At 44.0% G+C, this 24,892-nt stretch overlaps 1 protein-coding gene across 1 annotated transcript in view; it reads left to right on the top strand.

Annotated features, from left to right (window-relative positions):
* The window catches only part of LOC128744005 (integrin alpha-PS2), a 165,378-nt gene that overhangs the window by 68,336 nt on the left and 72,150 nt on the right, over positions 1-24,892 (top strand). Inside the window, exon 3 of the mRNA XM_053840744.1 lies at positions 16,341-16,438. Within this exon, the coding sequence (XP_053696719.1) occupies positions 16,341-16,438 (98 nt within the window). The remainder of the gene's footprint in view (positions 1-16,340; positions 16,439-24,892) is intronic.

Raw genomic sequence — 24,892 nt, 5'->3', positions numbered from 1 at the left:
ATTTGATTAGATTGTTTCCCTTGGCACAAAACAAGTTCATGGGAAACTACTTTAAATTATCTTCAAACCATCACTCAACCACAAACTCAAAAATGCCGGGAAAAAAGTTCATTCTCCCCAAAACCGATGGATGCATTTTTCCCGACGCACTCGTATTTCACTACCAAGGGCAATAATTTCTCACCCAGCGACGCCGCAGGGTGATAAATTGACTTGAAGCTTCTTGATATCCTCAAGTGCCAATCAACTCTAAACGACGTCCTAATGAAAACGCCATTAGATAACGATCTCCCCCTTTACGTACGTACGTACGTACGTACGTACGTGTCTGGTCCGGAGAGGATCACTCACTCGCGCGCCTTGTTCGCATTTATATTGGTTACTCTATTCAGGAGAACAAAATAAAAACAACTTACCAACCAGCCCTGCTTTTCCCAGCTGCTGCTGCTGCAGCAGCAGCGATGCTGGTGTAATTTCATATCCACATGAACTGACTGACGTCGACGTGACGATATTCTGATGATGGTTCAGGCCAAAACTGACTGCAGTTGCGTCAAGATCTGCACTGGATCGTTAATCGCGCCCTCACTCGCTTGCTCGGCGGTTCGCCGCCATCAATCTTCATTTGCAATTCACAATCCTTTCCTACCCAATACGCACGAACGAACGAAAGAACGACCGACCGCTACAGACTGACGGTGGAAGTCCTAAATTTTTGACGTTTCATCTCACGGTAATGCTAGAGTAGGCGCTGGTGGTTTTCATTTTCTGTGAAATTAAAGCATATTTCATGGCAAACTGCAGCTTCTGGAATGACACCAAGCTTCTGGAATTAATTTGAATTGAAACGTCAAAACGGTCACAGTTTCTTGGTGCGTGCGTGCGAGCGTACGTGTGCATGTCCGAATTGGCCTATTTTCTCACTGATGGTGATGGTGATATGATATGAGTGTGCGGTAAGATCGAGTACATATCATGTACTGCAACGCCGAAGATCGATCAGGGGCGGCCAGCCTAGGTTGGGATGGCGGCTACCGCGCCATTGACGTTTCATTTGCGTGTGGAACTGGCCGGCGGTTGATGAATATCAATGCGCTCTGAAACGAAATAAGAGATGCTTTTACTATACGTGCTCGAAATGTTTAACGTTTCGCAGACTTCAGTCCATAACTGTTCACGGGAATTTTCTTCCTTGCGTAAAGATTTTAACTTGATAACATTTCATTCGTAATAGCCAATTGAACTGCTGTGATTAAACGATAGCATGATAATAAAAAGAATGTTCACGTTTACGGACGCAGCCTGATTGCTCCAATTTTGACTGATTCTCGGTGTTTGCTTTGATGATAGTTTACAGTTTTTATGGCTTCTGGCTACTTACGTGATCTTATGACAATGGTGTGGTAGTTAGTAGTGTGGTTAAAATAATACTCAAGGTTAGGTTAAACCAACATTTCCCAAAAGGAATTTGGGATATAAAACGAACTTGGAGTAAGAAAAAATCACTTGAACTCGTTAGTTTCAAATAACTGAAGAAGACAGCTGGAAGAGGAGAAAATAAACACAAATCGACACAGTATGATATCCACGTCATTTTCAACAAACCACGTGCCGGGCTAAGCCCGGTAAAATCTCTATCAAGCTGCGTGACATCTGACCATCATCCGGGTGTTTCGGGGTCATCTCCTTCCTTAGCGGGTCTCCACTTTCAACAACTCCATTTGAAGTGCGAATGCCGCAATTGCGCTCTAGGCAATGCATTCCTGCATCTTCCAAACGACACGGTAGTAAGCCAGCCGTCGTTTTTCCATTCCGCGACCCCTACACTACTGACAAACGGACCGCTGGCATGCAATGGGCCTCTACCGCGCCACGTGCATTCCCGCAGTGCGCTTTTATTTGATCAAGTCAAAAAGATGCGCGTCGTCTTCGCAGTCGTCACCGTCGTCGTCGTCGTCGGTCGTTGTCTTCAACGCTTCAACCGATCATCATTACGAACGAGCGGCGCGGCCTGAGGTTGACTGCAGCGGCGCGCGAATGTGCCTTGAATAGAATTTCGAGGCATCAAATAAACTGTAAATAAAAGTCGATATCGTAAATTGTTTCGCCCGGAGCATCCCGGTGCTAGGGGCGGATGGTTGCAGGGGATACCACCGCGTGGCGTTTTTATTCCACTCCGGAATCGCAGAAAATTAAACAAGCATGATGGCCAAACCCTGGTTGCTAAAAAGATTGTCTTCCCCCCTCCGGGGAAAAGGAGGGAAGCCTGGGGGAAAAGGTCGGATTTTATGAGATTTTATTGCATCGATAAAAGTCGCGCGATGACTCGATTTCATTTCAATGCGAAATCACTCATGGTTTTGCTGCAGCATGAAATACACTTTTCTTTGAACCATTATTTTGATTATCAACAATTGTTCGTTTTAAAATAGGTCGATTTAAGTTTCTATTGCATTGCATGATTTTACCGTGATATTTGATGAGCGAAAATATAAATAAAATTACAGGTTAACTACTGTGGCTGTGGCTCCACTGCGCTCGCCTGTCAGAACTGTCGCACGCTGTTAAAGTACAGTTGCCGCACCGGCCGGATGTTTATTGGCAACTTTTACCCCATCAAAAGTACAATTGGTTTAAGACCTACCACAAAAGACAATCGTTAAAGACTGTCGCGGTAGCTTTTCAAGCCCAATTTTCTTCTGGCAAACAAAAAATAAAAAATTGGTTCAACACTGGTTGTGTACTTTTTTACTCGTTTTTTATTTGTTTAATTTTTTAAAGACGTTTAAAATACAAGCATTAAGCAGTGGGCACAGTAAATGGTACAAAATATAAAAAATAAAAGTAAAAAACAAGGTTTAAGATAAATAAAAAGCAGAAACCGAAAAGTATGCGGAACATATTCGTAAGGTAAAAGTAAACAAAAGCAACTATAATATAAAAAGCAGAGTAAAATCTGGGCAATGAAAAATAAAATGTGAAAAGTAAGAATAAAATTAAAAGGAAAACATAACATGTACAATTAAACATTTACAATCGGTTAGCACACGGCCGACAGGATAAAGGGTGTTCCACATCAGATCGCATCACGGTAGAAACGCTGTAGAAAATTCCCTAATTGACCAATCCTTTTCAAACTTTCAGACCGTACATAACCGTATGCTCACACCTTGCGCTTAACTCCACTCAAAATGTTTTGTACAACAACTTGCTGCTGCTTCTTCTGTACGGAAACCCACTTTTTCTTCATGTCGTCCTCAGATTTGGTCTCCTTGGGATGTTTCCGTATTGCCTGCTTCATAATAACCCAGTATTTTTCGATGGGCCTTAGTTCCAGTGCATTTATGTCCATGGGTACGAAAGTAACTCCGTTGGCTTCGTACCACTCCAGGATATCCTTTGAATCTATTTTTTTATTTATATAACAGGCTTATCTGTAGTAGGGCTGTCTAACCGGTAGTACCGGTAGTACCGAAACCGGTAATACCGACCAATTTTTGGATACCGAAATACCGGTTTTGGCAAAGCAAAAAACCGGTATTTCCGGTATTTTCTAATATCTTAGTTTTTTCAAACTCCTTATTCGAAGAAGAACTAAGTTTGATGGAAGATTGTAAAACTCATAGAAAAATGACATTCTGCGACTACCAACAATGAAGAAGGTGAAATTGTAGGTCAAATAATTATAGCTCTTGAACCCGTTTAAGGCACAGTAGAGCATCTTAGCCGTAAAAAAGTTTCATAGTAGTCAGACGTCGCGTTTCAATTTATTTTTGAACAACTTGATATTTAAAAGCCACCAAATTTTTCGAAGTTCTCAAATAACGAATTTAGGCAACAAGATCAGGGCCCAGCAACGTCACTTATAAGTGATTTTTCAAATAGCTACTCAACAATGAAGTAATAAAGCTTTAGTTTCGACTGAAACAACGCCTCTCCGTTTTAAAACTGGCTTCAATCAGCCTCAATAAAACGGTTTTCACTTTATAATGTCGACCGATTTTAAAGTTTCGTTTGTCAAATCAAATGTCTATCAAATATTCAGTAGAAGGCTAGCAACTTTGAATGCAATTGAATTGAATTTAAGTACCATTTCCGACAATTTAACAAATATTATAATTAACCTTCTCAACATCGACAAATCGTGCCTGACTGTCAATCGTAGTCATTTGAAATAGTCACTAACTTCAGCTAAAGCTTACCTAAAACGTTCTGTTCATCACATGAAACAAATCGCTTCATGTACCTATAAAGCGAAGGTAAGAGAAAGTCAGCTTCATTTAATTGTTTCGAGGATGCCGAGCCCTAGTCAGAATACGGGAATATTTCCGCTTTTCGGGCATTCTTGCCATTAAAGGATCTGCCAGGAAAGACTTTGGAATATTTTTCAAGTATTTCGAGTGATACATTGATCAAAAAAGCAGATAAAATTTCCAAGCTCTGCGAATAGTGAGATTGATAATAGAGAAGAGAAGATATCTGTGAACGATGATGAAGAGGATGACGCTATGCAAGGGTTCTGCTCTGGGGATGCAGGAAAATTCGTGAAGAGACAATAGGAGTCCGGGGCATTTAATATGCTGGAAGCTACATTACCGGAACATTTAAAAATAGTTAAAAGCAGGTTTCCCTACTATAAATTTGAATAAATGAAAGAAAAATTCCTGATGCGCTTAGAGCCGTTTGTCAGACTTCGATGAAAGCAGAAATTTTCGTTGGAAGCGCTGGCAATAAAATCTAGCAAGGGAAATAAATCACTAAGCGTATTATATCTGCTTAAATTCTACTTTGCTAAGGAACAATACTGAAACTAAAGATTGAAAATAGAGACATTTACTGAAAAACATTGACATTTCTATTGATTCCGAATAATCTGCCAATACCGGTTTTTTACCGGTACTACCGGTATTTTCTACGCCAATACCGAAATACCGGTTTTCACCAAAAGCACTCAATACCGACAGCCCTAATCTGTAGCCAAAAACAGGTCTCTGACAGGACATCATAAGAGGCTCATCGGTAATTAAAAATCAGAGGGGTTGTGTACAAGCCACGACCGTATATATAGGTGACGCAGGACTACGTAAGTCTCTTTGTAGTGATAGTAGCATGTATTCATGCTTGTAATCATTCGATTCTTCATGTATACATGCTATATGCAACATATATACATGCTACATGCGTTGTATGTAACATTTATCAAAGTAGTAACATTGCATACGTTCAATTCTCGAAAGATTGTGCATTTGAAAACAATTTAACAAAATCAAGAACACAAACTATTGCTTTCCTGCTGCCTTACTGAAATTAAAGATTGTTTTTATTACCCATGGTTCCCCACGTTGAAGAGATTTTACCAATTCAATCCTATTTTATCAACAGCACATCCTTTCAATACACTTCTAATGAAACGGTAAGCATGCGTATTCACGGGAAACTAGCATTCATTGACTTTTCGTCGGAAAGCCCAATTTCGGAAGCAGCTTTTCGGCTCAAAAGCGGGATTGTGTTTATAAAAATGTATATACTGCATTCTTCTTGCCAATCTGAACACAGCGAATATATTTTCATAAACCGAATTTTTGTTTCAAACAAAAAAACTGCTTTTGAAATTGGCAGAATCGATGATGACTAATTTCACCTTCATACAGAGTCGTATTATAACCGAACACTACAGCTGTAGCACATTTTTCCAACACAGATATCAAATTCGCCGAGGTTTATTCGTCTCGCAGTAAAGAATTTGCGATCTGTTGGGACAACGAATTTGTGTCATTTTTTCTGGCACACTTCCCTAACACAGACATCAAATTGGACTAAGTTTAATCGCGTTCGTAAGAAATCTGTTGGCACGAGGGGGCTTTGTCACTCTTTCTGGCATACTTCCCAAGCAAGGACATCAAAATGGTCTAGGTTTAACTGCGGTGTTAAGAAATCTTGTTGAAATGACGAAACTTGGTCACTTGTTTTGGCTTACTTCCCGAGCACAGATATCAAATTGGTATAGGTTTAGATCATCGCAAAGAATCTTCCAACCAATCACGAAGCGAGAATTCTGGTAAAACATTGGTTCATTATTTTCAATTTTTCAATAGTTCAACATCAAGAATCCATACTTTTCTTCATTTGGGTCAATTCTTAGAAGATTTTCCGATCGATTGGTGTAAGAATATTGAAAATCGATAGGAAAACCGCTGAGCTATTAGCGCTCAAAACCTTTCATTTTTCGTGACGCTAGCATTTTTCGATTTTTTGGAATGACACCCTATCTCAAAACTTGCCGTAAGACGTAGTCCTACGTCAAAACAGGCCCCTGACAGGACGTCATGTTTTCGTAGCAAAAAGTTCTATTCTCAGTTACCTCTTCACTGGTCACCTGCAGGACTGCTCGATTGCTCAACTGGTTGACTAAACTGCTGAACTGAACTGTTCAACTGAACTGTTCGACTCGACTCAACTGCTTGATTGGACAGATCGACCTGACTGCTTGACTGAACAGCTCGATATAACTGCTGGAGTGGACTACTCGACTTAACTGCTCGATTTGACTGCTTGACACATTTGTTCGAGTTACTACTCGACCCGACTGCTCGACTTAACTGCTCGATTTCACTGCGAAACATAACTGCTCGGTTGAACCGACTGCTCGACTAGACTGCTTGATTAAACTGTATGATTCGACTGCTCGACCGAACTGCTTGACTCAACTACTCGACTGGACTACTTGACTGAACAGCTTGATTCAACTGCTCGACTCGACTGCTCGACCCAGCTTGTTGAGTCGACTGCTTGATTCGACAGCTCGACTCGTCTGCTCACCTCGATGCTTGTAAATTCCGAAAATCGCGTAAAAAACCGCGTTAAAAAACCGCGTAAATTTCGAAGTTTGCTTAAAAAAAACCGCGTAAATTCCGAATATCGCGTAAAAAAACCGCGTAAATTTCGAAATTCGCGTAAAAAAACTGCGTAAATTCTGAAAATCGCGTAAAAACCGCGTAAATTCCGAAATTCGCGTTAAAAAACCGCGTAAATTCTGAAAATCGCGTAAATTCCGAAATTCACGTTAAAAAAACTGCGTAAATTCCGAAATTCGCGTAAAAAACGCGTAAATTCCGAAAATCGTGTAAAAAACTGCGTAAATTCCGAAAATCGCGTAAAAAACCGCATAAATTCCGAAATTCACGTTAAAAAACCAAAATTTCGCGTGAAAAAAACTTTGTGGATTTCAACACTACGCGAAAAAGAGACGTTTTGAGCACATCCGCGTAAATTCCGAAATTCGCGTAAAAAACCGCGCAGCAAACTTTGAATACGTTTGTCTCGAAGTCAGAATTTTGTCACTTGGTTCTGCCTGACTTAACACCGACCATATGAATCGGTTCGCGGCAGAAAATGGACGGTTCGAAGCCATTCACACAAGAGGGTCATTTTGCCCACCTAAAGAATCAGTACAGTGGAGATAATGTTTTTATTCACCTAAATAAAATCCAATGCGTGCATAAAAACTGTTTGTTTCAGTTTCCGGCTAACATTCTAATACAAAGTTTAATCTTTGTGTTTGTCTTCGCGAACACTGGCCAATGGAATGTATCCGGAGTTTTCTGAACAGATATTTATATTTTCCAGATCGTAAGATTCTGCTTCAACTAGTAGTGGCATAAAGCTAGTTCCGGCCAGAAGATCGCAGGGCCCTTGTGTTGTTTCAATAGAGGAACCAGACACTTCTGTAAACACTCCTTGAGGTAGATCTGCCCGTTTACAGTCCCGGTAGTCACGAACGGTGCACTCCGTTTGTCACATATATTTCTTAGCCAAATGATGTATTTCTTGGCAAACTATGAAAGTTTCTGCACCCTTACTTCCTCCGGAACATCAAACTTGTGCTGGGTGGTGAAGTACGGTAGCCCCCGAAGCTGCCAGAAGTCCGCCTTGACGTAAGTCTCATCATCCATGATGAGAGAGTTGAGTTGAGCACCTGAAACATGGTGCCTGCGCAAAATCAATTCGTGATTGCTTTTCGGGTGATGCCATTTTTTCCAATTTTCGAAAAACTGACCGCGATAAAAATATAGTGTAAACAAATAGACTCCAAACTACTTCTGACCAAACTCGGCTTCGACTACCTCAAACTCATCGCCGTCGATCAATATACTACTGCCCGTCGCAGCGTTTGTCGGTCTCGGTTCTGCCGGCCGGCATGTACTTTGTTTTAGACCTTTAACCCAATCTTTGCTGCTTTAGTCTGGTGTACTGTTCAATCACAAATTGACTAGATTTATTGAAGATCGTTGATTGAAGTACACCTTGCAGCGCTATGTTGAACAGCAGGCATGACAGACCATCACCATGAAAAGCCACCCAAAATCGTAGATTGAATCGATTCAATGAGCTTCCTGGGGAAGCTGTTCTCGTCCAAGATTTTCCATAGCTCTTTCCGGTCGATGGATTCATATGCGGCTTTGAAGTTAATGAACAAACGGTGCGTGGGAACTCTGTACTCACAGCCCTTTGTGCAGCCGCAGTGTAAATATTTGATTTCTTGTAGACCGACCTTCGACGAAGCCGGCTTGATAAGTTTCCACAAATCTATTCGCAATTGGTGATAGACGGCGAAAAATGATTTGGGGCAGCACTTTATAGGTGGCATTGAGAACGGTGATCGCTCGATTGTTCTCACAGTCCAACTTGTCGCCCTTTTTGTAGATCGGGCAGATAACGCCAGCTTTCCACTCCTCTGGTAGCTATTCCGTATTCCAATTTCTAACAATTAGACGGTGCGTACATACGGCCAGCTTTTGTGGTCCCATTTTAATAACCTGCCTTCCGATGCCATCTTTTCCTGTTGATTTATTTTTCTTTAGCTGCATGATGGCCTTCTAAACTACGCCACTGGCGAAGGTACCTCTTTCCCGTTTGTTGCACCGTCGAAATCGCTTCCCCGCCGCCTTGGTACTTCGCCTGGGCACCATTCAGGTGTTCACCTGACGGTCACCTGACGATCGTCCGTCAGAATATTGCCTTTCTTATCCCAACAGATTTCGGCTTGTGGCACAAAGCCTTTCCGGGATCCGTTCAGTTTCTGGTAGAACTTTCGCGTTTCCTGACAACAATGCAGCCGCTCCAACTCTGCATATTCCTGCTCTTCCAGGTAGCGCTTTTTCTCCCGAAAGGTTTGGTTTCGCTGCATCTTCTTCTGTTTGTGTCTTTCCACGTTCTGACGTGTGGCACTGCGCATCTTGACCGCCCGCGCAGCATTCTTCCCATCCATCACCCTGCTACATTCATCGTCAAACCAATCGTTCCGCTGATTCCGGGCCACATGCCCGATGGAGCTCTCCGCTACACTGCTGATGGCTGTTTTGATAGTGTTCCAACAGTCCTCGAGAGGGGCTTCGTCCAGCGCGTCCTCTTCCGGCAGCGCAGCTTCGAGTGGATGCGCGTGGTTTGCGGCGACGTCTGGCTGCTTCAGCCGCGCGAGATCTAACCGAGGCTGGCGTCGGTACCGAATGTTGTTCACAACGGAGAGTCTTGGGCGCATCTTAGCCATCACTAGGTAGTCAACTTTAGCGCTTCGATAGGATCTGACGTCGATAATGTCTGAGAAGTGCCGACTGTCGATCACAACGTGGTCGATCTGTGATTCTGTCTGATTTGGTGACCTCCAGGTGTACTTGTGATGGATTCTGTGCTGGAAAAAGGTACTACGTACGGCCATATTCTTGGAGACGGCAAAGTCGATAAACCGCAGACCCATTTCATTGGTCCGCTGGTGTGCACTGAACCTTCCAATCACCGGTTTGTATTCCTCCTCCTGGCCGACCTGGGCATTGAAATCCCCGATCTTGATATCATGTTTTGGGCAGCGGTCGTATTCACTCTCCAACTGCGCGTAGAATTCATCCTTGCCGTCATCGGTACTTCTGAGGTGAGGGCTGTGTGGGCGGCCCTTGATTCTCAACCTGCACATTCGAGGATTGATTGGCCACCACCTAATCACCCGTTTCCGCATCTCGCCCAGCACTATGAAAGCTGTACCAAACTCGTGTGTGTTGCCGCAGCTCTGGTAGATGGTATGTCCATCTTTGAACGCACGTACCGTTGAGCTCTTCCAGCACACCTTCTGCAGTGCTACGACGTCGAACTTGCGACTCTTCAATACGTCGGAGAGCACTCAAGTGCTCCCTTGGAAGTTGAGACATCGGCAGTTCCACGTCCCGAGTTTCCAATCCATAGTCCTTTTTCGTCGCGTGGGTCTATTCCGATTGTTCCAGTAAGAATTTATTTGTTCTTCGTTCCGTGCTTTAGTATTTTTCGTGGTGACGGCTTGCAAAGCCTGCTATACTAACCCCCTGTTCCGCCGGGGGGCCAACGAAGCTCGAAAGAGCCCTCCGTTCCTGTCAGCATACGACCTTGGCTTCCACCGAGGTTGGTTACCCGATCTCCACCAAAGTTGCTCGTATCCCGGCTAGTACCACGAGGAGGTAGGAATATGAGTTGCTGAATAAGAGGCTATGAACCACTGTAGGGTCTATTTTATGCCTACACGTGCACAATGCACCGACGGTACGCATTATTCAGCCGTTTACCAGCCATGTTTATAAGAGTTGAAATAAAAGAGCTATGTAAAAAAAACATATTAAGGGGGTACCTGCAAGTTTCGCTCCGTAACTTTTTTCCCTTAAGAGATAACCACTTTCTTTCTTCAGTGAAGTTGCTTAAAATAATATTACCTACAAATGTTTCTTACCAATTGAAGACGTTAAGCTTGAAACTAAAAAGTTATTTTTTCCCAAAATCCCCTTAATTCCAAATTTTCCAATACTATAAAAAAGTTCTTATACAGTGAAGAAACTTTGCAGAAGACATTAAGGTGATATCTTTAATAGTTTCGTCACAAATATCGATGCCCGTCTTCTTTTGAATCCGTCCCACTGTGCGACGCTATCTATTTAGACCTGAAAGCTGCCTTCGACCATGGAATACTGTTAGCCAAAATGGAGCGACTTGGTGTTTCGACGGACGCCACCTGCTGGTTTAGATCATACTTGACTAATCGAAGTTTGTGTGTCAAAGTGGAATCTACTGTTTCCTACTGCTTCTTCAATCGTTCTGGAGTTCCGCAAGGCAGCAACCTGGGCCCGCTTCTTTTCTTCATTTTTATTAATGACGTTTCGCTTTTGCTACCGCTTGGCTGTCGACTTTTTTATGCTGACGATACGAAAATTTTTAAAGTCATCACGTGCCAAAGTGCAACATTATTTCATTCTGTCGAAAGCGTGTGCCAATTGAGTATCATTACACTATGTCCGGCCACAGCCTCGTTCCGGTACAATGTGTAAAAGATCTTGGAGTCTTATTAGATAACGAACTGACATTCAGGAACCACTATGACAGCATCATATCCCGGGCTAACCGCCAACTTGGATTCCTTTTCAAAATCGCTGATGAGTTTCGCGATCCTCTATGCCTGAAATCGCTTTATTGCTCACTTGTCAGATCAATCCTCGAAACGAATTCCATTGTATGGTGCCCATTTTATGCTAATTGGATCAATAGAATCGAAATGGTGCAGAAAAAGTTTATCCGCTACGCGCTTCGTCATCTGCCCTGGAGAGATCCGTTGAACCTGCCGTCGTATGAAGGTCGCTGCCGACTTCTTGGTATCCTGCCACTGGAATCCAGACGACGCATTGCCCAAGTGATTTTTGCTGCGAAGTTATACAATCACGTCGATTGTCCGTCGCTACTACAACAGCTAAACATATATGCTCCAATCAGACCGTTACGTCAACGATGTTTCTTGCTCTTGGAACCGCGGAATCGTTTATTTGGAGCTCATGACCCATTTAGATTTATGTGCCATTGGTTCAATATGTATGTTTGACTTCAATGTGCCAATCAACGTTTTCCGTGAGCGTCTAGTTAATGTTTTTAGTAGAAGTTAGAATTATCTTATTCATTAAGACTGTGAGTCAGATGAATTTTTGACGTAGGACTACGTCTTTGTTTACTATCTGGGACAGGGTAGCACTTTGTGAAAACAAAAATAGAAGTGTAACGTTGGAATGAAAGATTTCAAATGCTAATAACTACTAAACTACTGAACAAAACTGAACAATTTATGTGTCGTTGGAAAGATAAAATGATCAGCAATTTTATGGAGAGACGAGAGAGCAATTTTATGGACGGCGTAAGAGGGGGGGCTCCTATACAAATGAAACACAAATTTCCTCAAAACTCGAGAACTAATCAAGCAAATGGAACCAAATTTGGCATGTGGGGGTTTTAGAAGGTAGGATTTTTTTCGATGGTGTACTGAGACCCCTCCCTCTTCTAAAAGGGGGGGCTCCCATACAAATGAAATACAAATTTCTTTATAAATCTCGAACTAATTAAGCAAATGGTACCAAATTTGGCATGTGGGGGTTTCAAAAATCAAGAATTCTTTCTATGGTGAATTGAGACCCCTTCTCTTTAGGAGGGGGGGGGCTCCCATTCAAATATTTTACAAAATTCCTCATAACTTGAGAACTAATCTATCAAAAGGAACCAAATTTGGCACGTGGGGGTTTTAAAAGATAGGATTTTTTTCTATGGTGTACTGAGACCCCTTCCACATCCAAGAGGGGGGGGGGGGCTCCCATACAAATGAAATACAAATTTCCTCATAAATCTAGAACTTAATCAAATAAATGGAACCAAATTTGGCATGTGGGGGTTTTTGGAGGTAAGAATTTTTTCTATGGTGTACTGAGACCTCTTCCTCTTCTAAGAGGGGGGGATCCCATACAAATGAAATACAAATTTCCTCATAATTCGAGAGCTAATCAAGCAAATGGATCCGAATTTGGCATGTGGGGGTTTATGGAGGCATGAATTTATTTTATGATGGTTTGAGACCCCTGGTAGGAGGAAAAAGGACTCTCATATAAATAAAACAGAAATTTTTGCGGTTGTGCCATATTTTCATGCTATGTAACAAGTGGTAAGATGCGAAAGTAAACTAGTAAAACCTTCTCGAAGCAAAAGACAGTGAATCGCGGCCGTTAACTTACGTGCCTGTTGCTATTTATGCCAAAAGAGGACATTCGAATGGCACGTCATATTTGCGATGAACGTGCTTTGGCTTTAATGTTATTTGTAACCAATGGCCCTTTTAAAGGTCACAAGCGAGTAAAAGTAAGATTATTGAAACATGTTAAGCTACGCATAATCATATTTTATACAATAATCTGGAGGTTGGTCATTCATTACTATTTCAACCTTTATGATGCACACAAGTGATTTCTTATAGAAATCTGCAATGCCTCAATGGTTAAAGGTGTTGTACATATGAACCCACGTCCACGTACTTTCGAAGCCATCATTGCATTCAATGAAGAGTTGAATCTGAATATTACGCTCTCTTTTAAAAATTCACTCAAACAATGGGACTCACAGATTCTTATAAACATACATATGCCAGAAATGCAATCTTTTATCTAATGATCTGATATAGTCCTACGTCACCCATTCGTACAACCCTTAGGGTTGTATACCTTGTAGTTTTATAATACAAATACAAATGATCCCATGGTTATCTATGCAAGCAGTGAAGCTATGCGAGGGTTTTACCGCTATCCTTCATGGGGATAGGGTGCAGAGCTAGATCGGCGCTGGTCAAGAATGTATCATCTGAGCCTACAATTACCGACTTTGACGTGGGTGACAAGCTCCGAACGTATCTAGAGACCAGCCACGATTTTAGTGGGACGGAAGGCAGCCGTGCCTTTAGCCTACACGCCGTTTCGGGAAGGTGTCTCCCTTTCTTAAGATGAATCCTTTGAGTCCAAAAGATCTGTCAAAACGTGGACATAAATTTTGAAATGACATCCTGCGATAAGCAGTCGTCCTAGGTCAAAATAGTTGTATTACACTGACGTCTTTTTTTAAAGAGAATATCTATGCAAAGTTTCAGCTGAATCGGATATGGGCATTTAAAATCGATTTGCGAACCTCTGTGGAATATCTCAGATATAAAAATGTCGAAAATGTCCACAACTCCAAGGGTTCACAGCCATTAATGAAGTCGAGGGCAAAATGTGTATTCATTATAATAATAAATGAGTAGTAGAATTAAATGGAAAAGATCCTATTGAGCGCTCATCACATTTGAGATTGAAACACTGAAAGGTGATGATTGCTTTTGTGTTTTTTGTCACTCTCATCTGATCTTGACTTCCGCTCAACGGATCTATATTGGATAATGAATCAACCACTTTTTCGCGAAAACGTTACTCAAACATGTGTTAAACTGGAACTCAATTACAACACTTCCACCTCTTCGCTTACATTCATCACTTCGTGCCACCAGTTTAAGCCCACGCTGTTTCACATCATAATTGTCAATCAATGCGGGGGGTTTGAGCGCAAAAAAAACAATCAGATCGTGCTGCCTTGCCGTCCTGCGTTCAGGTGCAGCAGGCTCCGAATCGTAGGTGTCGCATGCGTTGGCGACCGGTCGCCCACTCGCGGTGTTAGCCTTCACACTTCAAACCCATTTCTCGGTAAAATTATCTGATTCAAGATATTTTCGTTTGTCACTGTAAACTCTCTGTTACCATCCGGAAGGTCGCACAAAACCGTACACACAATATTTTGCTGACCCGCAAAAGAAGACAAACTTCGCAAACAATTCACTCGTTGTTTACATTCCACAGAACTGCCAAGTCTGGTACAGCTGACGACACTACATAACCTCACTCTCAATATGACACACGTGCAGTTGGACATTTACGGCAAGTAACGTGGTTTCATTTTAAAGGCCTTTCGCTCGTCCGTTAACGAGTGAATGTTTATTTTACGCAAATTGTTATTCACTGATTTCATTAGCCAGTCGTCGCCACCTTGATCTTTGATTTCGTTGGGTAATTTTACGGGAAGCGTTCGAAATCAACGCGGGGAAGTTCGCTTGCTTGCTGCACACAACCCACGTTCCAACAAAGCCACCATCATCAACCAGCTGATTTGCCAGTAGCGAAGTAGGCGCAGATCACATCCAACCAACACCACACAAAACGCACGCCACGATGCTTTCGCTCGTAATAACCATAACAGCAACAAGTCTCCTGCCTGTCACACGCTATAAAAATGCCACGGCATTTGGCACTTTCACGCGGGATACCATGCCATCAGACTTTGCACCAGTTCGTGTCCACGTAGTGGGATTGTCACATTTGTTATACTTTTGTTGTTTGACAGCCGAAATTTGTCATAAATTTTAAACCACTGCTCCACACTGTACGTTTTTTTTCTAGATTCGAAAGTATAAAAGTATAAACTCTAAAGTTAATCTAATTTGTTTGCACCGTTAGGACTGGATCAGTGCTTCCTCTCGCTGAAAGGTGGGTGACAAACGACGGTACCTCCGCGGTTTCTCGGAACGCTCTAGGCGTCCACCCGGTAGTCCATTCAAAATGTTTTGAAGTAGATTAGATAGCTGCACACTGAAAAAGAAATTCCTGCGATTGTTGGACAGCTTTTTTCGCTAGCTTATTATTTTTTTTGCATCATCCTTCGATTCGAGAGTAGTGCTTGAACCGGTAGGCAGTTAGAAACGGATCACTGTCAGTCTGCTTACACATGCGGCTCTGTCTGCTGCGGCGCTGTCAGGTCGGCCAGAATTTCAAATGTTTATTGAAACAACACTCGAAATGCGGCCACTCACTACCGGACAACGGGAGCTGCTGATGCTGGGGTCTGCTGGTTTGTGGTTCAAATATTCAACAGTCGTTTTGTTTCTGTTTACATTACACAGACTCCGTGTGGCTCAATTCTTCCAAATGAGGGATGAGATTATGTACACTATTTGCACAGCTTTGCTCTTTTCTTGATGTCATCGATCGCGCAACGGATCGGTCAACCTGAAGCTGCAACCGGCGCGCGGCCATAAGTAAACACAGCCAACACACAGCTTCATGTGTCTGATCTTTTCTTTTATTTTCCGCAGCGCATTTTATTTCACTATTCAAAGAGCGGAAACTCTTTTTAGGCTTGTAATAAACTTGTACAGAACAGCTTTAGTAGTATGCAAAGTTTAATTAGATTTCGATATTTTTAATTTGGTAAATACCAGCACACGCAATCGTCCGGCTTACTTTGATTTGTCGATAGCGCAAAAGCGACGCCTTTTATTGCCGATTTTATTATAGACACACATCTTCTTCGAGTGCAGTAAAATTTTATTTCACTCACTTTCGTAATTTGCCATTAGTCCTGGAACAAGTTTCTCAAAGTAATTCTTTCTTCTTTTTCTCTTTCTTTTTCCCTCCTCTACCGGTGTCCGCAATGACACTTTTTAGGAAACTCGTTCAACGATAAAAACGAACAGGTCGACACCAAATCGAACCAATGGTTCGGAGCAACCGTGGCAAGTGCCGGCGTGGATGGACCTTTAGTGGTGAGTACAGAAACAGAAAAGCCCGTTTTCAGCAGAGCAACTATTTTGCCGCAACAACGCACGTCGAACGGCCATCAGCGTGTTGTTTGACCTACTTTGATTCAATGTCTGTCGGTTAGAACTTATCTTCGGTGTGCGTATGTGTGCGCCGCGCCGCCTGTTGCTTTTGCGACGAACCTGCGGTTTTGACAGTTCTGCGGTTTGAGGTTAACTTTGTACTGTACGCTGCCTGCCTGCCGTGATTTGCGACTATTCATTTTCACAGTTAGCCTCTGCTAGCAATGATTGTCTCGTATGGTTTCTGTTCAACAAATTGTGTCACTTTCAGTAAAATGACCAGCAGCGATGAGTTGATTAGAAAGTACGCAGTTACAGATTAAGTTATTTCTTTCAAGCAAAATGATATTCCCAAAGGCGCTTCTCCGCTCCTCTTCCTGTTTTTTTTTGCTACTCCAATCGGACCAGAACAAAACCGATTGACCGCGTAGCGGCCGCAGGACGGTAATCGATATCTTTTGTCCTAGTTTAAGTTCATCGTTTATCGCCTCTTCCCGAGTCGAATCACGCTTTAGAATTGGCCGGTAATGGCTTCAAACCTACCGACCTACAGCTGCAGCAAGGTGTGGCCAATAATAGCCGCCACAATGCAATGATACGGCAGAAACGGCAACCGACCGGTCGCTCCCAACAGTTAAAAGATTAAATTTCCCGCTCGTAAATCTGGGTCTACAATTAACCCGCGGGAACGGTGGGGTATGTAATCCGCACGTGACCGGCCGGTCGTCCTTGGCTGGTTTAATCACCACGCGCCCTAAAGCCAAAAATCGCTGAAATCCATGGCTCATGGTTGGCGACATTCACCAGAAGTTCGACCAATCAGGGTTGCCAGCCATCTGATGACGGTGGCGACCTAGATTACTTGGGCAGAAATTAAAATCAAAACTCGTCGCTCGAAGGATTGATACCGTCAGAGCTTTTGATACGAAGCGCTCATAACAAAACCATTAACTCCGCTCAGTCCGTAGGTTCAGGCATCTTGCGGAGGAAAGCATTGGCGGGTAAGCGCCGCTTATTGCCACCGATGAAGGCCACAATTCTGTCCATTGTGCAGTGTGCCGGTCGGTCGGCATCGGCCCTACACACAGCAGGTTGAGGAATTGCACGAATGCAAATGAGCGTGCAGCCATCGCTGTAACTCAGCGGGACCATAAATTACGAACTGTCAACGGGAATTATAGCGGTACCACGGATATCTGGCTATGCAATTCTTCTAGCGGTTGTGAAGTAGAGCCTTGCAAACAAATTACCCAATGATCCACCACTCCTTCACTCAACAACACACAGAGCTAGCAAAGGGATAAGATGGGAAGTTGAAACTTCTTCATTAATGAAGCGCACAATTACCGCGCGGATGAACCGCGGATTGTCCTCCTATCTCATCGCTCGCCGAGCAAGCCGCTGCCTGCGATCAATTGGATGATTAAGAGTTCACGTACGACCCGTTGTTCTCTCGTCAATCATCATTATCCATTTAATCAGACCCGAAAAGCGAAAAACGCGACCACGACGACGATGCTAAATACCGTATTATCTCTGAAGCTGCGGCCGCTGAGACCGAAACCGAGGCGGCATGGGTTTCGTTCACAGAGTGGCAGGCGCACAGATAGAGCCATCTGCTTTCCGATCGCTGATTGTACGATGAAAGGCGAAGCAGAAGGAAGAAAGAAAGAAACAAAAAAGCCTATACCTACCATCATCAAATTATCACCGCGCTGCGGATAACCCACGGTTTGCTGCGATGCAGCACGAGACGCACAGTGGGAAAATTTGGTAAATTTAACGATCAACTCGACCATCGCTTACTAATCATCGCGACCATTTTTTAATGAAACTAAGCGAATTTTCTCATCAATCCAGGAAAAAAGCAAGCTCCTCTCCCCTGCAAGATACTCTCCCAGACCCTGTTACGCTGGCTATCACTGATAGCACCAGGTTTCTTAGGGAATTATTAGGCGGGTTTCGTGAGAGCTCGAGCCACTGCCGACCAAATTTTATCCTGTCGGATGGTAATGTGTAGAAATGTCGAGAGTACAACGTGCTCACGTGTCGCATGTTTTTTGACTTCAAAGCAGCATACGATACAGTCGAGTGCGAACAGCTATAGTAGATAATGTACGAGAATGTGCATCTGGCGGAAACTCTCGAGTCTATTCGAGACATAGCGAGGGCTATGACGGCTTATCTTGCATGCCGTTCAACATCGCTTTTAGGAGGTGATTCAAAGAGCGGGCACTGAAACGAGAGGCATGATTTTGAGCAAAGGTAGCCAGCTCCTAGGCTTTGCAGATGACTTTTATATCATTTATAGTCAGGTTTTTCGCGACCGTGGAGGTAATTTACGCCAAACTAAAAGCGGAGCTCAGGTTTCGGTTGAAAATAAATGCGCCGAAGATCAAATTCTACGACCCGGTCACCCTTGACGGCGGTGAACTTACTTACTTACTTAATTGGCCTAACGTCTTACGACAGGGCCTGCGCAGTATAATTTCTCCATCTATTTCGGTCCATGGCAGCTGGTCTCCAGTTCCGCGGGCACCCAATGCTCGCCAGATCTCGTTCCACCTGGTCTTGCTACCTCGCTCGCTGTGCCCCTCTTCGTCTTGTTCCTACCGGATGCGACGCGAAAACCATTTTTGCAGGAAAGTTGTCCGGCATTCTAGCAACCTGTCCTGCCCAACGTATCCATCCAGCTTTAACCACTTTCGAGACTTTAGAGACGCGCTAGCTCGTGGTTCAATCTTCGCCTCCATACACCGCTCTCTTGCACTCCGCCAAAGATGGTTCTTAGCACCCGCCGTTCGAAAACTCCGAGTGCTCGTAGGTCCTCTTCTAGCAGTGTTCACGTTTCGTGCCCGTAGAGGACAACCGGTCTAATTAGCGTTTTGTAAAGTGTGCACTTTGTACAGAGGCTTAAATTGTTCGACCGCAAGTGTTTGTGGAGTCCGTAGTGGGCCCGACTTCCGCTGATAATACGTCTTTTAATCTCACGGCTAGTATTGTTGTCCTCTGTTGCCAGTGAGCCAAGGTATACGAACTCGTCGACTATCTCGAACTCATCCCCGTCGATTACCACGGTACTGCCCAAGCGGGCCCTGTCGCGCTCAGTCCCGCCCGCCAGCATATACTTCGTTTTAGACGTATTTATCTTCAATCCAATCTTCTCTGCTTCGCGTTTTAGTCTGGAGTACTGATCTTCCACCGCCTCAAATGTTCTGCCGACAGCATCCACGTCGTCAGTAAAGCAGATAAATTGACTGTATTTATTGCAAATCGTGCCCCGCATTTCGATCACCGCTCGTCTTATAACACCTTCAAGCGCAATGTTGAATAGCAGGCAGGAAAGACCATCTCCTTGTCGAAGTCCCCTGCGAAATTCGAATGAGTCCGACAATCCATCCGAGATTCTCACACAGCACTGGATTCCATCCATCGTAGCCATGATAAGTCTAGTAAGCTTACTCGGAAAGCCGTTTTCGTCCAAAATTTTCCATAGCTCTTGTCGGTTTACGCTATCATATGCGGCTTTGTAATCGATGAACTCGGAATTCGCGGCACTTCTGGAGGATCTGCCGCAGGGTGAAGATTTGGTCCGTTGTAGACCGACCCTCCATGAAGCCGGCCTGGTAACTTCCCACAAATCTATTGGCTATTGGCAATAGTCGATGAAAGATGACTTGGGACAGCACTTTGTAGGCGGCATTCAGGATCGTGATTGCTCGGTAGTTCTCACAATCCAGCTTATCACCTTTCTTGTAGATAGGGCAAATAACCCCGTCTTTCCACTCCTCCGGTAGTCGTTCCGTATCCCAAATCTTGACAATCAGTTGATGCAGACAGCCGGCCAACTTTTACGGGCCCATTTTAATAAGTTCCGCTCCAATGCCATCCTTTCCCGTTGCTTTGTTGTTCTTCAGCCTCTGGATGGCTTCTTTAACTTCCGTTATCGATGGGGGTGGCACATCCTCGTTGCTTGCTGCACCAATGTGGTCAATTCCGCCACTATTATGGTCTTCCGCCTGAACGCCATTCAGGTGTTCATCGTAGTGCTGCTTCCACCTTTTGATCACCGCACGGTCGTCAGTCAAGATACCTCCATCTTTATCTCTGCACATTTCGGCCCGCGGCACAAAGCCTTTACGAGATCCGTTGAGTCTCTGAGTGAACTTCCGTGTGTCGTGAAAGCGGTACTGCTGTTCGAGTTCTTCTCTTGGTGGCGCTTCTTCTCCTTGAAGAGTCGGGTTTGCTGCCACCGCTTCTGTTTGTATCGCATTCTGACGGGTGGCTCTACGCAGCATTTGTACCCGCGCTGCGTTCTTCTCAGCCAATATCTGCTGGCATTCCTCGTCAAATCGTTCGTCGTCGATTCGGTGCCACACGGTCTAGGACGTTCTCCGCTACGCTGTTAATGGCTGTTTTCACGGCATTCCAACAGCCCTCAAGAGGGGCTTCATTCAGCCAGTTCTTCCGGCAGCGCGGTTTCGAGAGATAACGCGTAGTTTTCGGCGACCTCCGGTTGCTTCAGTCGCGCTAGATTATACCGTGGCGGGCGCCGTGATCGTATGTTGTTTACAACGGATAGTTTTTGACGTATCCTTACCATCACTAGGTAGTGATCGGAATCAATGTTAGCGCCCGGATAGGTTCTGACGTCGATAATGTCTGAAAAGTGCCGACCATCTATCAGAACGTGGTCGATTTGAGATTCTGTGTGGTTGGGTGATCTCCAGCTGTACCGATGGTAGAGGTTATGCTGGAAGAAGATACTTCGTATGGTCATGTTGTTGGAGGCGGCGAAGTCGACAAATCTTAGGCCGTTTTTGTTCGTTTGCGGGAGAGCGCTGAACCGTCCAATCACCGGTTTGAATTCCTCCTCCTGACCAACCTGAGCATTACAGTTCCCGATGATAATTTTGACATCATGTCTTGGGCAGCGATCGTATTCACGCTCCAACTGCGCGTAGAATTCGTCTTTGTCATCATCGGTACTTCCGAGGTGAGGGCTGTGCACGTTAATTGTGCTAATATTAAAGAATCGGCCCTTGATTCTTAATTTGCACATTCGAGGGTAAATCGGCCACCACCCGCTTCTGCATCTCGCCCATCACTATAAAAGCTGGTAGATGTTATGACCATCTCTATACGTACAAACCATCATTCCGTTCCTTTCCAGCATACCTCCTGCAGCGCTACGATGTCGAATTTGCGGCTCTTCACTTCTTTAGAAAGCACGTGGGTACTTCCGAGGAAATTTAGAGACCGACAGTTGCATGTTCCTAATTTCCAATCGTTACTCCGTTTTCGTCGCCTGAGGCTTTGCCGATTGTTCCGATTAGAGTTATTATTACTTACGGAGTCCATTGCTGATTTTTTAGAGGTTCAGGCTTGCAAAGCCCGCAACCAACCCCACAGTATCGACAGGAGGGCTAACGAAGCTCGAAGGTACGACCTTGGTTTCCACCGGGATTGGTTACTCGATCTCCACCGAGGTTGCTCGTATCCCGGCTGGTACCACGAGCAGGTAGGGGTAGGAGTTGCTGGGTAAGAGGCTGTGGACCACTGTGGGGTCTATTTTAAGCCCAGTGCACAAGGCATCGATGGTGTGCATTACCCAGCCGTTTACCAGCCGACGGCGGTGAACTATAGGTGGTAAATTAGGTTGTGAATTTGGGATCGTTGGTGACCGCGGCCAGCACTAGTGATCAGTTCCAGCGACGCTTTCTTAGTCCTTCGCAAAACGCTATAATAAGGAAGCATACGTCGCTGTGCGAGGTTTTCAATGTACAAACCCCTCATTAGACACTCATGAAGAACATACGCGTCCTCGTCGTGTTCGAGCGGAAGGTGATGAGGACGATATTTGGCGGAGTACAAACTAAAAACCGAGAGTGGCGGAAGCGCATGAATCACCAACTAGTCGGTGGGCTACGGTGAGCTGGATACGTCGTAAGGATGCCGGACGACAGTGACGAAAACAGTACTCTTCAACAACCCTACCGGAACTAGGAACAGAGGAGCCCAACGTGCAAGATTACTCGGCTAGGTTGAAAGCGATTTGCGAATTAGAAGGCGCCTGGGAAATTGGCAACGAATGGCTCAACAGAATTGAATGGAGCCACCTCGGCTCTAAGCTGACGCCGACAGTCACTAGTCAAATATTTAAGAAAAATAGTACTTTTTGTAGCCTTTTAAATAGAAATTACAATATGAACAAATCTTTCAACAGCAGGCAGGTCTGGCAGGCCACTTTCCGTTTTTTCTCCCCATGTCTGTGGTATGATTGACCTTAACTAAACTTAACAGCTGTTCCGCTGCGCGCAATCTCTCTGAAGCGAAAATGATTGCACCGAAAGGAGCGCGACCTTGAAAGCAAAAGGGAATCATACACTTACAGTGTCTTTCTTTCAAGGTTTGCAGTGTAATTTACGTACGAAATCATAAACCTTTACCGTAAAACTAGGTCAATAACCATCGCAGCTGGCGGTGACAGGTTTTTGTGAAAATTAACTTCGACGTCCTTCGCTGTCTGCTCCAGCAATAATCAGATCAGCTAGTGTAGAGAGAACGGTTTGTGATCGCTGCCAGCCGGATTGAGCTGGTTGCAATCAGAGCAACCTGTGGATTGAAAATTATCGTTTTTATTACATTAGCAAGTGAGATCGCGACATGTCCTTTAACGATGTGGTGATAAAATGTCAACAATCTGAAGCAATAATGAGTCTTCTCTTCCAAAAGATTTGAAAGAGAAACTTATAATTTCTTTGTGACCCCTAAAGTATTTTCAATGCAATACATTTTACCATCGGAAGTCGAACCAACAACTCGAATGTCGTCTTTAGTTCGGGGTGGTTGGTAATGCCAACATTGAGAGAGGTGCTATCAGTTACAACCAGAACTGTAATTCCGGTCCTGAGCCAGTCGACGGGGCAGCCTCGGCAGTTCAATTCCAGGCCTGCCAGTTCGATGTGTGGCAGGTTATTAAATTACAACTCGCGGCGATGCGCTTCACTGTTGACCCTCTGAATTATGATGTTAATACCTCTATGCATGTGTTTTGAGGAAGACCCACAAAACTTTTCTCGAAATAAACGACTTCAATTTGTAACCGAATCTCACTCACTCTCGAGTTCCCAGATGTTTGGGCGGCCATCTCACCGCCAATCTATTCTTGGTGATCAACGGCCCATGGATCCGACGTGACCGCGGTACAATAGTCTTTGTCTCCAATCCCAAATATACGTTAATAGGCGAAAATTGAATGGGTTTCAAATTGCTCGGCACAACACAACACAACGCAGTTAAAGCGGATTCAAAATAATTGTTTAATATTCAGTTCGTTTAGGTCGGAGGGATTTATGGGAAGTCTTCTTTTCCGTTCTGTTTCAATCGACAATTTCGCTTATCTTTCGAGGGGGGCTCTCCCCGGCACCCTTCCCTACCGGTGTGGCCATTCTTGCCATGGTCGATGCGGTGGATCGAGAGAACAACCGAGAAGTCGAAACTGGGGACGAAAGTGCGCGCAGGCGAGAACGAGATGCGCTCTTCGATTACGCGTTGCGCGCGACCGTTGTTCCCATCCCAACAGCCAACGCAACGTACGGGTGGCTCCTCTTGTGAGCACGGGTTGCTTTGACTTCGCACTGTGTGAGGCACAGTGGGAAGAATTTGCGTGACAAAATCATTTGAAGTGCTGTTTATTTAGCTAATTGGAGCCGAACACCACTCGATAGTTTGATAATACGATGGGTTCTGAGTATTTAGAAGGCAATTAAAAAATTATGATAAAAGTTAATGGTATAAGACAGGATGTCTAAAATATTTTCCTGAGGTTTTCTCCTGTAGGATATAAATTAAACAATTGACAATTGACAGTATTTCACCGGATCTCATCTCCATCGCCTTTTCTTACAAGACTTCAGTGATGAATATGTTCTAATTGAATTGCACAACCATATAATCTTAGGTAGGGTAACTTCCATGTCTCATGTTTGGTTATTTACATGTCACATACCGATCTCTCGAAGGTCCTCGAAGTATGGCACTGATCTAACAACAGTCGTCGTATGTTCTAATCTCGAAGGTTGTTACAGCAGCACTAAACCCGCAATTGTACAGTAGTCTAACAGCTGACTGCGAAGTTTGCCACGATTCTAACAATGCAAATGGTTCTGTCACTTTGTTCATACCTGAAAATAATCAAAATCACAGTAAACAATCATACTGTATTATATGTATAAGAGCAACTAATGCCTACCCTTTAAAATGTCATTGCTAGTGACGTGGATCAGTGAAAGGAATGAACTAATTCGGAACTAAAGTACTTCCCTATAAGTCCTCGCTCGTTTCTTCAAACTCTGAGGAAAACAAAACATAACCTTCAATCGTCTCCCCTGTCCC

Source organism: Sabethes cyaneus, chromosome 1, assembly GCF_943734655.1.
Source record: "Sabethes cyaneus chromosome 1, idSabCyanKW18_F2, whole genome shotgun sequence".
NCBI classification, from domain to species: Eukaryota; Metazoa; Arthropoda; class Insecta; order Diptera; family Culicidae; genus Sabethes; species Sabethes cyaneus.
The sequence above is the reverse complement of the archived record's forward strand: the minus strand, read 5'-3'. Positions and strand labels throughout refer to the sequence as shown.